Consider the following 17,485-nt stretch of genomic DNA (forward strand, 5'->3'; position numbering starts at 1 on the left):
AGCTTTCTAAATGACATTCTTGAGCTTCAAAAATTGCTCAAGAAGAAGAAAAACCAAGAAAACCAATTTAGGAAATTTCTAAATCGTTCAGGAGAGCAAGACAACTTTGATACTAGATACAATTGCATCCAATGCATTCAAGATATATAATTTTCCAGTTTGGACCTATGATGCCCAGTAATGTATGTGTCGGACACACAAATGCACCTGGAGGGTTCAACAGAAGCGTTTGAATTTTATTTTCGCAAGAGAATTTAGTTACGTGTTTTTGCTGTTAGAGGCGTTCAAACAGAGGAAAACAGGGGTAGCTACCCCGGGTGCCTGGGCTGGAGGGGGGCGTGACTGGGGAGCTACCCACTTTGATCAAATTTTTGACTTTTGTTTTATTTGAGTTAGAAGGGGGGTGCTACTATTAATTTGTTCTATGGTACTACCAACCCTGGGAACAGCTCGGTTTGCTGTCCGTCGATAAAATATTTAAAACTATATTTCTATAATTCGAGCAAAAGACACCTTAGAAGTTGACAAGGAAATATCACCTTCTAATTTTTGTATCTGAAAAACTAACAATAGGACTAAGTGAAATGAACAGAATAGCACTTAGAAGTGAAAAAGAAATAGCTTTTATCTAAAAAAAAACAACTTTGGTATACTCATAGACCTCTTTTGTGAAATCTTATAATTTTTTCGTTAAACAGGACAAGACCACTTTAATTCTAACAGCTTCGAAATTCGACCCCATCGGATTACTCTTTCATGCGAAAAAAATTACTTCATAAATTTCAAAACACAAAGTTATTTAATTTCCTCTGCAAAAACTTTGAAAGGACTTGGCAATGAGCTTAGATATTGGAATTGCTATAAACGACACGCTTTTTCCTTTTACCAGAGATTTTTTTTTTTTTTTTGTACCTTGAGATATGGATTCAAAAAAACTAGATGGATTAATCCATTCGTCTTCAGGAAAACCGTAAAGGGGTCCTTCCGTGCTTTGAGGCTTTGGACTTTTCTTTAAAATCTAAAGGAATCATAAAGTTTCAAAATTATAAATTAAACTCTTCTCCTCGTTTTCTTTAAGTTAAAGCTTAGAAGACGAGGGTTTTGCTTATTATGAAAGCTCTTTTCGAAATCAATCTAAAGCCTTAATTAAGGCTTCATATCACTTTTCAAAGTGACTATTTCCAGCAACTATATAGAAATTTTCAGCGTTAAGTGAATTAAGACCTTTTCCATTAAAAAACAAAACAAAAAAAAACACGAAAAAACCTTGAAACAAAATTCAGAAATATCAATGGCACACAAGTTCATGAAACAGTTTAGAAAGCTGGATATCGAATTGCAAAATATGGAACAGAAAAATTATGATTGTTTTACTTTGCCATTTGCTAAGATTCTCATTTTTATTTTATACAATACAGCTGCCACCCCCAAGCCGAGTATTTCATCAGAGTGTTTCAAACATAGGGAGGAAACTTTGTTTTTAGTCATAAATAACAGGATTTTGGCAATTTTTCTGTAAATTCTCATATTTGAGAGGAGGAGGCAGAGACCCACCCACCCCCCGCCGGGCTCAGGTGTGCTATTAGCTTTTGAATGGCAAACTTAATAATTTGCATGGAAGTTATTTCTGATCATATAGAAAAGAAATTAGATTGAAAAGAAAAAAAAGAATTTTGTTTCCATAATATCATGATTTTCTAGCCATATTTTAACATAGGGGTGTTATTTTTGGGGATATTTCAGGCCCTTTTTCAATGATATTTTACTAACATAAAATTTAACTAGTGCTAATCTGAGCCAATGAGGTTTTCATAAGATTTTCTAATTGACTGACGCCATTCAAAAAATCCTCTGAAAAATTTTGGTTGGCTCATTAGTGTTATTGTTCTTGCGTACGGGTTTATTTTATCGTGAGGACATTCCAGAGCTACCTATATCGCTTGTTTACCATATACGTAATGGGCTTCATTGAATCCAATTTGTTCATAAAAGGACGGGTGATGCACCTCTGGGGGCCAAAGAAAGCGAGTTGAAGAATGTTGACAAAGGAAGTCGACAATTACGACCGGATTATTGGTTGCATTAAATATTCTAGAGTCCTATCGTTAAGATTGCACCATCTAGCAGCCCTTCCTATGCAATCTAATGGTCAATTTCCATGAAAATAGGGTCATGAAAACAAGGTCAATTTTTACGAAAAATCAACCCCATCTATGATATTCATCAGGGTTACAATGTTTAACGTATGCCCCAATTGTAATCACATTCTTGCATGTTGGCTTTCTTAACCGAAAACCAGTTTTAGTTTTTGTTTGCTTGTATTTGAGCATAAAGGTATGGTACACTTCTGGATGGATCTGATACCGCCCTCCTCCCCATTTTTGGTCCTAATTCAACATGGGAGACGATCCCCAGTTCTCGGCATTAACTCAACATCTTAGCTTTCCTCAAAGATCCACTGCGTTCCAATTTTGTACACTTCCTGGCCTTAATTTAACAGGAGAGGGCATCCCCTAGATAATTGAGCCTAGTTAGAAACTGTAATATTACATAAGCTACGAAAGTGCGATGTTTCATGCTGCCAATTTTATTGGGAAATTCTGTCCCTATGATTTTCTTAATTATTTGACCTAAATACTTGTTTCTAAGTCGTTCAATTTGGCGGAATTCCATCCCTATTATTTTCATGCCAAATTTGCACCTTTGCGTAAGCGCGTCGTTTCCAATTGATGCAAGTAGAATTTTTCATTGACTAGACTCGTCAGAAACTTCAAGCCAATCGGAAAAAAACTTTTGGACCTTTTTAAGCCCTGTATTTTAGAATCTGGGTCACAAAAAAAAACAAAGTTTTTACCTTGTAGAAGCACAATTCTCTTCTACGATTAGATACTGTTGGTTTAAAGCAGTGATTCCCAAAGTGGTCCAGGTGGACCCCATAGGTTCATGGGATGCTTGACAAAATTTTTATCTTGTTTCGATAGTGAAAACTAAAATATTGGCTTGATTTCACCTATTAATATAGGCCGATATTATTTGAGGAAGCTCAGCGACTGTTACTTGTAAAAACTTGCATATTTTATATTCACTACAACATGTCAAGACTAGCACTACAGCCGCCGTCACCGCCCTCCACAACACTTGTTTAGACGTGTAAAGGGACGGAATATTACTTGAGTTGAATGTGCTTGCGATCTTGCATGGACTTGTTTGATTCTTGACCAATATAAATACAAATGCTAAGGATAAAAGTTTTTCATTGGTTTCCGAATTTTTGATAAGAGAAGTAAAGTGAATCAATGTTTGTGTTTGTCAGTGTCGGAAAAAGTAAATAATCACCTGCCTGTATGCTATAGCTTCATACTTTTAATTTACTGTTGAACGATTTATTTTACACGTAAAAAAAAGAAAAGTGAAATCGGCTCAGTAGTTTTCATGATCTTTGTGATTTATTGTTTATAAGATAAAGAATCAGTTTGCTGACGGTTCTTTGTTTCTTTCATTGCAATAATTAATTTATTAATTTCATTGCTCCTTTTCTGTTCAAATAGTCATGTCCTCTTAAGTAAGACCGCCATAAATTTACTACAACAATATTTTTTTAATGTATAGGCTGGTTAATTTTACCCGCTTTTGAAGAGGTTTTAAAAACTGTTCTGAACGAAATATAGGCAGATATTATTTCAAGAAGCAGTTAATCTTACCCGATGTTGAAGAGGTTTTAAAAACTGTTCTGCACGAATCTCCATTCGACATACTCAAAAGAATTCCTTTAAAAAAAATGGGGGTCCACAATTTGTAAAAGGGGGTCCGCAAAATTTTTATCTTGTTTCGATAGTGAAAACTTTAATATTGGATTGATTTCACCTATTAATATAGGCAGATATTATTTCAAGAAGCAGTTAATTTTACCCGCTGTTGAAGAGGTTTTAAAAACTGTTCTGCACGAATCTCCATTCGACATATTCAAAAGAATCCCTTTAAGTGACAACATTGTACAAAGACGTATTGATGAAAATAGCTCTGATGTTCAAAGTTTCTTATGTAATTATCTGCAAATAACTCATTTTTCTATTCAACTGGACGAGCCAATCTTACTCGGTAATGAAGCATTATTATTAACAAATGTTCGATTTGTTATGGACCAAGAAATTCATGAAGAGTTACTATTCACGAAAACTTTAAAGACGAACACGAAAGGTGAATCAATATTTATTGTCCTCAGTAATTTTTTAAGGAAAGATCGATTCCATTCACAAACGTAATTTCGGTGGCAGCAGATGGGGCTCCTGCCATGGTCGGGCGATATCGTGGGTTAATAAGCCATCTTGAAAGAATTATACCACAAGTAACTGCAATTCAATGTGTCATCCATCGGCAACATCTAGCAGCGAAAAATTTGAGTGGAAAATTGCACCAATCACTTCAATTTGTGATTAATGCAGATAACGAAATTAGCAATGCATTGAATTCGCGTTTATTCGCAAAATTTTGCGATGAAAATGACGAAGAATTTCAACAATTGCTCTTACATACTGAAGTACGCTGGTTATCGAAGGGCGCGTGTTTAGCAAGGTTTTACTCAGTTTTTGAATCAGTATTAGAGTTTCTGGAAAGTAAAGATCCAGATTTAAGAGAAAACCTGATCAATTTGAAAGCAGAAATCGCGTATTTGACAGATTTGTTCAAAAAAAAAAATTAATGACATTAACTTACAATTACAAGGGGACAGTCAATTTAATAAAAGCAAAGGGTGTAGTTTCAGCTTTTCTTGGAAAACTGAAAAATATGAAGCAAAATATTAGTTGGCGCAAATTTTCCCAGTTTTTAAACTTGTCATAGGTAAAATGCCTTGATGAGGGTATTCAGACATTTAATTGCCCTGCATGATGACTTAAAAAACAGATTTGAAGATATTTAGACAATGGAAATACCACCATGGATCATAAATCAATTTGATGAAACGAAATTGGGCAATGTTGCGTTGCAAGATGAGCTACTCTAGCTTAGCACTAATGAGGAGGTGAAATTTAAAAGAGGGTATCAAATATTTTGGTTGCAGGTAGAAATAGCCAAAAACATGGACTGTGGATAATTGCGAGAAAGCTTTTGATAGTGTTTCCCTTGTCATATCTTGTCTAAAAGAGTTTTAGCATCGTTACAAACCTTTCAACGGAAAAAAGGAGCAGAATAAATATCACAGAACGGAGAGATTTGGAGTTATTCCTAACCAAATTGAACCCTAATATTGATAATTTGCTATCAGTTAATCAAGTTCATCCTTCCCATTAACATAAGAAAATTTTGTGATTGTCATTGTAGAAATGGAGAGAGAAAGAGAAAGTCTGTCTTTCTCTCTCTCCGTGTCTGTGTGTCTGACCGTCTGTTTGCCTGTCTTTGTGTTTCTGTCTCTGTCTGTCTCTGTCTCTCTCTCTCTCTACCAGTGCCTGTGTGTCTAACCGTCTGTTTGCTTGTCTCAGCGTCTATCTCCATGTGTTTGTGTGTGTGTTTCTGTCTCTCACTCTCAGTGGCTATGGCTCTGACCGTTCGTTTGCCTGTCTCTGTATTTTCTCTCTCTCTCTCTATCTCTCTATCTCTGTGCCTGTGCGTCTGACCATCTGTTTGTCTATCTCTGTGTTTGTCTGTATGTTTCTGTCTCTCTCTCTCTCTGTGCCTGTTTGTCTAACCGTCTGTTTCCTTGTCTCAGTGTCTGTCTCTCTGTGCATTTGTGTGTGTTTCTGTATCTCTCTGTTTCTGTGCCTATGTGTCTGACAGTCTGTTTGCCTGTCTCTTTGTGTGGCCCCTTCTCTCTCTCTCTCTGCCTGTGCCTGTGTGTCTAACCGACTATTTGCTTGTTTTTGTGTATGTCTTTGTGTGCTCGTGTGTGTGTTTCTGCCTATCTCTCTCTGTGCCTATGTGTCTGACCGTCTGTTTGCCCGTCTCTGTGCGTTTCTTTCTTTCTATCTGTGTCTGTGTGTCTAACCGTCTGTTTGATTGTCTCAGTATATGTCTCTGTTTGTTTGTGTCTTTCTTTCTATCTCCCTCTCTCTATCTGAGCATGTGTGCCTGACTGCCTGTTTGGCCGTCTCTGTGTCTGTTTCTCTCTCTTTGTGTGTTTCTCTCTCTCTTTCTGTCTGTTTCTGTGTCTAACCGACTGTTGCTTGTATCAGTGTCTGTATATGTGTGTCTTTTTCTGTCTCTCTATCTCTTTCTGTGCCTGACCGTCTGCTTGCCTGTCTCTGTATCAGTCAATATTTGGGTTGAACGAGGGGCAAACGTGATTGATAAAAAAAAGGTGATTCACAAAAAAAAATAACTGCCATCAATTCCTGGAACACTGATATCTGCTGGCATAAATCATGTCACTAAAATAATATAATACAGAAAATACAACTCATAGCGCTGCACATGTCATAGAAGACGCATATGATTAAACCAGGTTTTCCAATAATCAGCATTTTCATGAAGCTACTAGGCATACATAACTTACATATATTGTAATAGTATTATTGCTTTTATGTGATTAAAAAAAAAAAAAATTAACTGAAAGTAAGGAGCGACATTAAAACTTAAAACGAACAGATATTACTTCGTATATGAAAGGGGCTGTTTCCTCATCAACACCACGCTCTTTACGCTAAAGTTTGACTCTTTCTCTCAACTCTTCTTTCTAAAACAGTAAAAAACTTTAGCGTAAAGAGCGGGGCGTTGATGAGGAAGCAGCCCCTTTCATATACGAAGTAATTTCTGTTCGTTTTAAGTTTTAATGTCGCTCCTTACTTTCAGTTAAAAAAAACCTGTTTTTTTTATATTTAATTTCTGAACGTTTTTGAATCATTGCATGTTTTGATTTTGGCTCTCTGCAGAGGAATAATTAAAACAAAATTTGCATATTTATTTTTTTTTGGCAAATGGCTTTCTCATAATTTTGATCGAATGATTTTTAGAAAAAAAAGTGCGGGGGAGGAAGCCTAGTTGCCCTCCGATTTTTTGGTTAATTAAAAAGGCAACCAGAACTTTTAATTTTTTACGAATCTTTTTATTAGTAAAAGATATACGTAACTTATAAATTAGCTTACGTAAAGAACTTTTGTATTCTCATGTTTTTATTACATATATGAGGGGGTTCGCCCCCTCGTCAGTACCTCGCTCTTTACACTAAAGCTTAAATTTTGTCTCAATTCATTAAGAATGACTCCTGAATCACAAAAGACTTAGAATAAATAGTTGAAATTATTAAAAATAATTTAGCGTAAAGAGCGAGGTATTAGGAGTAGAGAGCCCCTCATATGGGTAATAATTTCTGTTCGTTTTAAGTTTTAATGCTCCTCCTTACTTCCAGCTGAAAAAAATCATATTATTTTTTCATTGTTTTTTTTTTTTTAAGTAATGCTAGTAAATCCTGCGGTCCCTTCATGGAAATATTCTTTCCCCATGACAAATTCCTCGATGGAAAGTTCCTCCAGCATATCCCCCTCTTCTCAACCCCTCCCCCAACCAAAAATCCTCCTGAAAACGCCTGTAAACTTCCCAATAACCATTACTACATGTAAGCACTGGTCAAAGTTTGTAACTTGTAGCCCCTCCCATGGCGACTGTGGGGGAGTAAGTCGTCCCCAAAGACATAGTTATAAGGTTTTACGACTACGCTGAATAAAATGGCTATCTTAGAATTTTGAACCGTTGACTTTGGGAAACTAATTAGCGTGGGAGGGGGCCTAGGTGCCCTCCAATTTTTTTGGTCACTTAAAAAGGGCACCAGAACTTTGCATTTCCGTTAGAATGAGCCCTCTCGCAAAATTCTAGGACAACTGGGTCGATATGATTACCCCGAAAAAAAAAAAAAAAAACAAATAAACACGCATCCGTGATCTGCCTTCTGGCAAAAAATACAAAATTCCACATTTTTGTATATATGAGCTTGAAACTTCTACAGTAGGGTTCTTTGATACGTTGAATCTGATGGTGTAATCTGATGGTCTGATGGTGAGATTCTATGACTTTTAGGGGGTGTTTCCCCCTATTCTCTAAAATAACGCAAATTTCCTCAGGCTCGTAACTTTTGATGGGTAAGACTAAACTTGATGAAACTTATACATTTAAAATCAGCATTAAAATGCGATTCTTTTGATGTAGCTATTGGTATGAAAATTCCATCTTTTAGAGTTTTGGTTACTATTGAGCCGGGTCGCTCCTTACTACAGTTCCTTACCACTAACTGTTTGAAATGAGGCTTTTTTATGTTAAAATTAAGATTGACTCCTCGATAATAGTCCTCAACCTAAAACACATTCCTCAGAAAGCATAAGCTTCGAAAAGTATTTTAGCGAAACTATATGCAAGATTAAAGTACCTAGCGATTTTAGGAAAACCCTAATTAAACCACTGTATTAGAAGGGTGAAAATAGTAAGTATGGTAATTATAGACATTAGCCTGGTTTCTGTAGATAGAAAATTACTTAGTATGATGATACTGTTTATACTTAGAGATGCTGTAGACAAAGTTTTAAGAGAAAAACAGCACGGTTATAGGAAGGGTAGAGGATGTATCGACTAGATGTTCACTCTTAGGTTGATAATTGAGAAGTGCCCGAGTCATCATTCTCCTTTATTCCTCAGTTTTATAGATGAGCAAGCGTTTTATTCAGCTGATAAAAGAGCTTTAGCGAAGGTTTTATCCTTGTATGGTATACCAGACCAATACACTAAAGTGATTAGTGCTATTCAGGAGAGTAACACTGCTGTGGATAAATGTAGGAAATGAGGTTAGTAACTGGTTTAATATACAATCAGGTGTTAAACAGGGTTGTGTTCTATTTCCATTTATATGGATAACTTTGATGGACTTGTTCTTAACGAGAACAAGAAAGGCAATGGGAGAACATTGAATCAAATTGGGAAGTGAAACTTTTGCTGGAAATAAATTATGCTGATGATTTAAGCATCCTAGATACAAGTATGAGCGATATGAATGAACTGTTAAGAGGTATTGCAAATTCAGGGTGCTAGAGTAGGTTCAAAATTAATATTAAGAAGACTTGAGTCGCTAAGGCTAGGAATAAGTGAAGATGAAAAGATGACGTTGGATAACGAAAAAACCGAGCAAGTGGATAGCTTCACTTATTTTAGTAGTATTATTAGTAAAGACGGTGGGTGCCGTTGGTGCAGTTGGTTCAATCCCACTTTCTAGGACTATAATGAGAAAGTTTGAGATGATTCGGGCATGTTCTGCGTACGAAGTCTAGGGCCAACCGTCTAGGGCTAAAGCAGGTCGTCCTCGGTTGGAGCGGGAGGAAGTCGCAAGGAAAAATTCAAAGGAAATGGGAACTTCCTGGGAGGGTGTAAAGAAGGAGGCTTTGAATAGAATGGGTTGGAGGAGAAGCGAGTGTAGAAGCGTTGGCCTCAGGCGGCTTGGTGCTGCAGTGAGTTGTTAGTAGTAGTAGTACTTATGATTCTCCTTTTGTGATTAGTAATTTTGAATTGTTTTTAAGTAAGGTGTTACATTTTTACTAATGAAAAAGGGCGATTAGCTTCTTGGCATTCAAATATGTATATAAGAAAATAATGTAAAACAAGGCAAAAATTACGTATTTTTATGCCAAGCACGGCGCTAGTGTCCATAAGAATAACCTGCATATATAATTCAAGAGACAGAATATCGACGAAATACTTTATTCCCAAATATTAAATCTAAGTTTAATGGCTACAACAACTCGGAGTGTACAGTTCCTAGGCCTAGGGTTAATAATTTAACACGTATCTAGATTCTTAAGTGACGCTGATTTATGCATATTATCCACCAAAAGTGCAAAGGTACTATCCATACTTTTAAAGGACTATCGAAAACCAAATTTCTATGGAAAGAAAAAACCACGACTTGAGATAAAAACCTACGAAATAGCAAAGCTGGTACAGTTTTATTGATTATTTTTGAAAAATAAAGACAGATATGTCCTTCAAGTCAGCAAAAGTCCACACAATTGGGCAAAAGTAAATTTAGTCCAAAATTACTTTGCACCTTTCCATTCAGCAGCAAAATATTACATAAATCAGCCTCCAGTTGAACACTAGCAAAAACTGGCGATTACACAAGCAGCGTAAAATACATCGAAGAGCTGAGCAACACATTCTTTAGTATAACTTTAGCTAATAAAATTTTCCTTGCTTCAAATACTGCGAACCTATGTGCAAAAGGGGAAAGAAGATATTAAAAAATATCCCCCCCCCCAAAAAAAAAACTATAAATTTTGATTTTGCCGGTTAACATGGCTATTAGTTTATAATATGTATATTGTTTTTGGTAGTAGGCCTGACGTCAAATCGATATCCTGGGGGTGGGGTGGGGCTGTTTGACCCCTACCCCTCGGAACTGTTTTTCCGACACGTAAGAACGTAACAAAAAGTTGAAATCTTTTCACTAAACTCATCTGAGCTGACTACAGTTTCATTGATGAAACCTCCTTTCCCACTTCAAAGCACAGTTTATTTATATGGGCACGATACATGTATCTTACGTGTCTCGTGTAAAACCAGGAAAGAACAAAATGGACGACATTAAGGTTATTACTATCAGTGAAAATTGAAATAGCTAAATATTAACACAGAGTTAAATGAATATAAGGTAGCAATAACTATAATTAAGAAAACTATAGACTTTTTTTTGAATAATTAAGAAGAAAAAAAGTGCGTCAACAATAACAAAAAATACGAAGAAAGAGAACGATAGTACGATACGGAAAATAGATATCTACATTGTCTTACGTAAGAAAAAAAAATCCTTGCTCCCCTAATGTTATGAAAGAGGTTTTGAATAAAATTATTTGGAATTTTACGGGGAAAAGAGTCAACCCCAGGTGAAAAATAATAATTAAGATTAAAATACATTACAACTATGGACGAAAAATATTGATTCTTTGAAATTTTGCCCCTGAAAAAAAAACCAAACAAAAAACAAAAACAATAAGCTCTTCGGTAAATACTAATTCAGTAGTCCTACAAACGTTATCAAATATTCAATTCACTTTATATGACAGATTCTTCAAAGATAGAATCAACCCTTACCGAAAAATTACTCATTTCTATTGACAGGAGGGTTGCCAGCAACATTTGCAGTACCTTCTGACGGATTTATAAATTGTGAATCTTCAGCAGGTGTACCCTACAAGAAAAGAAAAAAAAGAATATGAAAACCAAAGTGAGCTGCAACTTCCATACTGAGCTGCAAATTTCGAGCTTGTATGCTTTGATGGTCAAGTCCACTTTGAAATACAACCGTACACTTTTAGCAATTATTTACCAACGCTATAGTTTTATCACGCATATTAATACGCAACTCCAGTCTGGAAACTTCTGGCAAAGCATGAAAAGTCTAAAATCCACCATTTGCTTTCTGATTTGCCGACGATCTTCCAAAATTACGGATTCAAAATAGCTTCTTAAATTAGCTCTGAAGCTTAGCTGACCCAAATTTATCTTTAAAAAATTCTTAGACGACAAACTTATAATGCAAGAATGGGAAAATCAGCTTGTCAAGGTTTTCTGTTATCATTGCTATTATTTTTACTTAAAAAGTTACTGTATTTTGTTACTACTGTTTCAGCGGTTCCTTGTCTTCGTTATAGTTTTTTTTTACTCTTGTCATTTTGTGCTTATTGTAGAGGATGGGTTTCAAATATATTATTCTAATATACACATAAAAGCAGATCCATCGATGGATCACATTAGATTACAAAAAATGCGCTTGATCAATTTTGAAATCCTCTAATTAGTCGAGCAATTTGTGGCAAACAGCCAACCAAGATAAGTCAGCGTGACTTCCCCAGCCACGCTGGGATACGTCACCCTCCAAATATTAAGACATTTTCAATTTTTAATATTTTCCATGGCTTCAGGTTGGTTACTATAGTCCCTCCTCACAGAAAAATCCTACGTACGTGCCTGAACTTATTATGATCCAAATTATTTCAGAGCTGAATATATCTGAGCTGAATTGCAGCAACAACAAAAGAACATTTCCCTAGAGTCAGTTCTGCAGGTCTGTATTAAGTTTTCTTTTTTTGTATAACATTGGTTTTAAGCTTAAGCTATTAAGAACACAACACGAGTTACTCAAGTATCTGTTTGGAATCATACCCCCTCTGTTACTCCATCCTCCTGATCCCAACTTCAAGCATAAGAACATATTTTGTTTCATGATTACTAAGGGATTATTTATGAAAAGGTCATTACTGATTAAATGTTAAAAACTAAGAGTCCTTAATGTGGATGTATGGCTATCCTAAATGAAAACCAAATAGTTCAAATGTCACAATTCTTATATGATTTACACACAAACTTGTTTCAAAGGATTTCCGAGATTGCTGACTGAAAGTCAGAAGATAATATATCAATGTTGATGTCCAAAATGCCCTGAGACCCTGCTAAAATCAGAGCCATCCAGCAATTGTCAATCAGAAAGATTAATAAGCCAAAAAGGATTATTGGTCCTGTAATTCCCTTAACACTTCCGATAATACAAACCAGTTTGTCTAACTCCCCATTAAAATGTACTTGACACATATTCTCAGAGCTTAAATACAAAACCTGCCCAGGACATTTCCATCACAGTATTGGCCCAATACAACCGAAACTTGAACGCATTTCTTTTATCATTTTTTTTGCTAAATTTTTATAAGCACGAACCCGTATCAAGGAAAAAGAGGCAATATTTTAACATCTAACAAATAGTTATACACTATGAAGTACAAGAAGTCCAAATACCAAGGAAATATCCAAGGGAATAGGGGGTTTGCCCCCCCCCGAAATGTTTGTCCGACACGTAAACACGTAACAACAATTAATATAAACAAATATTTGATGTCTTTTATAAAGTTTTTTTTTCGTGAGGCTCCCTCTCCCCAAAAAACCTGGATGCGTTCTTGCTAGATACTATTAAATATTTCTTGAAAATGTGTGCTTTTAAAAATAGATACTTTTATGCAATTTTATTGTAAATTATCTGTTAAGTACGGTGTAGGTATTGAAGGGTAGCAGGTATGTATACCAGAAAGCTTTTTTTGTTCTTTTTTTTTTAAAGTATAACATCGAACGATAGCTGATTAGAATGAGAGTTGTAAGCTCTAGTGTCTTTTGTAATTAACCAGAGAGACTGCACAACAGCAAAGCGTTAACTTGCAGGGTGAAGAATCGATGACCTATCGAGCAAAAAAACCTGTTAAAGCCAATTGGTTCAGAACTATAAAAAAAGTTAATGAAAAAGCCTCAACGGTTAAAGAGTCGGTCATTGTCATTAACAGTAGTTAGGCATTAACAGTAGTTATACAACATTAATAGCTGCGCAACCACTATAAGAGGGAAGGATAGTTGATCTTTTTGTAGAAAGAAAGGGTACCTGAAATCTAAAAAAATGGATATTTATAGGCCCATATTTCCAGACTTTCGAATCAAAAAGAGGAAAAATGGACTTACTCCTCAGCCTCTCTTCATTAAGGGGAGAATATTTGGTCTAGGCCTGCAATAATGGGCGCTGGGGGGGGGGTTCCAGTTGTGCGTTGATTTGGCATGTATCAAAATAATGAAAAAATACAACTGCATATACACTTCATACTAAAAAAAGCAAAAGGTGCAAGTTTTAGTGTAATGCTTATACAAGCATTATTTGAGTGATACGAAAATAAGAAGCATGTAAAGAAAGTGAGAAAGCATTAAAATGTGAATTGAGGAGGCGTGAAGTTCTTGATGTTGTTTCACAGTCTTGATCAAACGGTTCGTGATAACTGTAAGAAGCGACCCGCCTAAATGGTGACCGAACTCTAAATAACGCCATCAGATTCATCGTATTAGAGGACCCTACTATAGAGCTTTCAAGCTTTCGCAAGCAACGGTTTTGGTGTGCTACCGATTGATTTTGTCTGTGTTATTTCCTTTGGTAAATAAATTAATACTACTAATACTACTAAGCTCCCATTTGCAAAAATGTGGAATTTTGTATTTTTTACCAGAAGAAAGATCTTGGATGCATGCGTTTTTTTCCGCTTTTCTTTTTTTCTTGTCAGAGGTGATCGTAGCGACCCAGTAGTCCAAGAGTATCGCGGAAAATATCAAACAAAAATTAGAAGTTCTAGTCCCCTTTTTAATTGACCAAATAATTGGAAGGCAACCAGGCCCCCAACTAAATTTTATATATCTATTTTGTTCAGCATAGTCGAAAAATCTAATAACCATGTCTTTAAGGATAACTTAATCCCCCACATACCCCAGGAGAAGGGATGCAAGTTGTGAACTTTGCCCGTTGTTTACATATAGTATTGGTTAACGGGAAGTATACAAACCTCTTCAGGGTTTTTTCTCTGGTGGTGGGGGGGTCTTGGGGAGAAGATTACGTGGGAGGATATTTCCATGGAAGGATTTTCCATGAGGGAAGGGAATTTTCAATGAAGGGGTGCCAGTTTTCTCAGAATCATTTAAAACGCGATCAGAAATTAAATATAAAAAAAACAAGTTATTTCAACCAAAAGTAAGGAGCAACATTAAAGAATTAAAATGAACAGAAAATATTACTTATATGAGGAGGGCTGCCTCTCCTCAATAGCTCACTCTTACGCTAAAGTTTTGTTTATTTTTAGAAGAGATTAGTATTCTAATTAAACAGCCTTTGTGATTCAGGAGTCATTCTTAAATAACTGGAAAAAACATCTAACTTAGGTAGGTTATTATAAGGTTATTATTAGCTGAAAAAAGTAAAATTAATATGCAAATTTTATTTTAATTATTCATGTACGGTGAACTATCTTCAAAACCTGAATTAATTCAAAAACGTTCAGAAATTAAATTTAAAAAAAGTTTTTTTTTAGCTGAAAGTAAGGAGCGACATTAACACTTATAATAAAGAATAGAAAATAATGATAGAAAAAAAGTAATAATAATGAACTTATACTTTGAACTCAAACTCTTTTGAAGATTAAATATAAAAAAACAAGTTTCTTTAACGGAAAGTAAGGAGCGACATTAAAACTTAAAACGAACAGAAATTACTTCGTATGTGAAAGGGGCTGCTTCTTATCAATGCCCCGCTCTTTACGCTAAAGTTTGACTCTTTCTCTCAACTCTACTTTTTAAAACAGTAAAAAACTGTTTTCATCGTTTTCGTTGAGTTTTTCGATGAGAAGCTTCATCGTTTTCGAGAAAATGTCCATATAATCTATTACACTTTTTCCTGGTTGACTTACAGAGCATGATCAAGCCATTCAATCCATGAACAGTAGCATCTCATCCCTGAATATTGTCTAAAATTATCACTAAATGATTTGTCAGTAAAAATGTTTTAAATAACCCCAAGCGTTGTCCCAAATACCGATGCTTACGCAATATCCTTATCTACATTCACCTCCCATCGTAAAAAAGGTCCTAAGTTTAGAGCTTAGTGTCTGCTTTTTCTCTCCCATCCTAAACTGAACAGAAACATTCTTTAGGGAATTGCTATTCTTCTTTGTACACCTTCTCTGCATCATTAGTCATAGGCACGACACCATTTTAACTCTGGGTTGCTTTGATTAGCTAATAACCGAAATAAAAGATAAAATTAACCTATGAGTTAAGAGTAATGGTTGAGTGCAATGAAAAAAAAAAAATTGAAACTATCAGAGTTACTCGATTGAGTTAGCTCTGACCAACTCTCCTATTCAGAAAAGTCAGCCAGAATTGGCTTACTGACATAATACACTTTTCTATGACTTGGTACTTTTCTATGACATAGTTCTTTTCGCTCACTGACAATGTACATCCATGTACATTGACAAGGATACTTAAGAATAGTGAAAAAAAAGTACACTAAAAAAAAAAGTTTCAACGTGCACAGAATAAAATAAGATATGCAAATAATTTAATACAGTTTAAGCAATTAAAGCAAAGGCGAAAGTTAGGCAGTTAGTTAGATAATTAGTCATTTTTGATGTCATATATGCTTTTCTCTTTTTTTTGGCTTCAGAATTGCAATTTATTTTTAGCTAAAACCACCGAAAAAAGACTGAAGAAACTTTAAAGCCTTTGAAATAAATTAGGGTATATTATAGAATTATTCATACTCTAATTAGAGTTGGGATAGCAGTAGGCTATTTATGCTTAGAGTTTAGCTGCTCTGGATTCTCCACATTACAATCGGGAAGCAGTTGATAATATTGTCTAAGCAGAGACTAGCTCCTTCAACCGTTAAGGGAATCCACGTTCTGGAATAGTCCTTAACAATATGAAACTTCCCCTATGCCCATAAGCTTTCCAAACCGAGCGGTTTACTGAATAAAGTTTAGAAAAACGATAAATTAATAAATTAAGGAGGAAATGTGGAAAATAACGAAAAAAACTACATTACAGGAAAAATAAAAAAAATAAAACAATAAACTGTGAAAGTTAACAATATCAACAGGAAGTGATCATTAGATCAATGGTCTGGTGTTTGGATTTCCTAAAAATCTTTAATTTTTTGAAATAGCTTTTTTCGTTATGAGGTCGGGATTGCATGAAATAAGTTAAAATCGATACTATTTCAGGGTGTCTTTCGGCTAACGTATTGGAGGTTATTTACCGGTAAAACTGATAAATCTTATTCTTCCCCCCCCCCCGTAGATTGAAATTTGAACAAACACATTTTTGTATACAAAGTGTTCTTTTAGTGAATTTGTTTTTATTTAAGAAAAAATAATTACTCTGATGAAATCTTCCGATTGTTTTTGAAATTCTAAAAAATTAATCTCCAAAAGTTGGATCTAACCTTTCCTATTTTTCACTGCAATACTACTCTAGTTGACAGCAGTAATGTAGTTGAGTTCGGTAACCTGAAGTTGGCGACTCTGCCTGCTGAGAATTCGTGCAGCAAGTGCCGTGCTTAGAGTAAGTATAAGGTCCTTTGACTGTTCCTCAAATTAGGAATGCAATAGTTTCCTGAACTCTTTAGAATTTGCCTGGCTAACCATACAGCAAAATGTCCTTTTATCTGTCTGCAAAACTACAAAAATCTCCAACCATGACCACTTTTTACCCTTGCTCGTTAGAGGTATTTGATGCAAAGGCCTCATTGGTGACTGTTACCTGTGCCTCGAATCATTTCGACGGATCCACCCGTATTATTAATAAATAAATAGGTACCCTTCTTCAGACACTTCACACGGACCTGCTCCCGGCAGCCCGCTACACTGTGTATGATTTCAGATAAAAGATGGTCTCAGATCACACAAAAAATTACTTAACATAACACGTTTTATATCAAAATAAAATTACTGAATTTTATCTCTTGGTGTTGGGAAGGTACAATCTCCCGAGACATTTAAACAAAAATGCAGATTTTAAATGGAAAATACAAAATATGAGAGACATGTAATGCTGCCAATTTATGGGGATTAAGAATATACACAACAACCAAACGGAATATGGAAAATTTAGAAGAAATTCTAAAACAATTTAGACGACATATTCAACTTTACAACTTACAGACTGA

General features: G+C 35.3%; 1 protein-coding gene across 1 annotated transcript in view; it reads right to left on the reverse strand.

The window, feature by feature from the left end:
• Positions 1 to 9,653: 9,653 nt before the first annotated feature.
• The window catches only part of LOC136034694 (lysosomal-associated transmembrane protein 4A-like), a 40,109-nt gene continuing 32,277 nt past the window's right edge, over positions 9,654 to 17,485 (reverse strand). The window contains exon 8 of the mRNA XM_065716025.1: positions 9,654 to 11,155. Coding sequence (XP_065572097.1) covers positions 11,066 to 11,155 — 90 coding nt within the window. The 3' untranslated portion in view covers positions 9,654 to 11,065. The remainder of the gene's footprint in view (positions 11,156 to 17,485) is intronic.

Source organism: Artemia franciscana, chromosome 13 (assembly GCF_032884065.1).
Source record: "Artemia franciscana chromosome 13, ASM3288406v1, whole genome shotgun sequence".
Lineage (NCBI taxonomy): Eukaryota > Metazoa > Arthropoda > Branchiopoda > Anostraca > Artemiidae > Artemia > Artemia franciscana.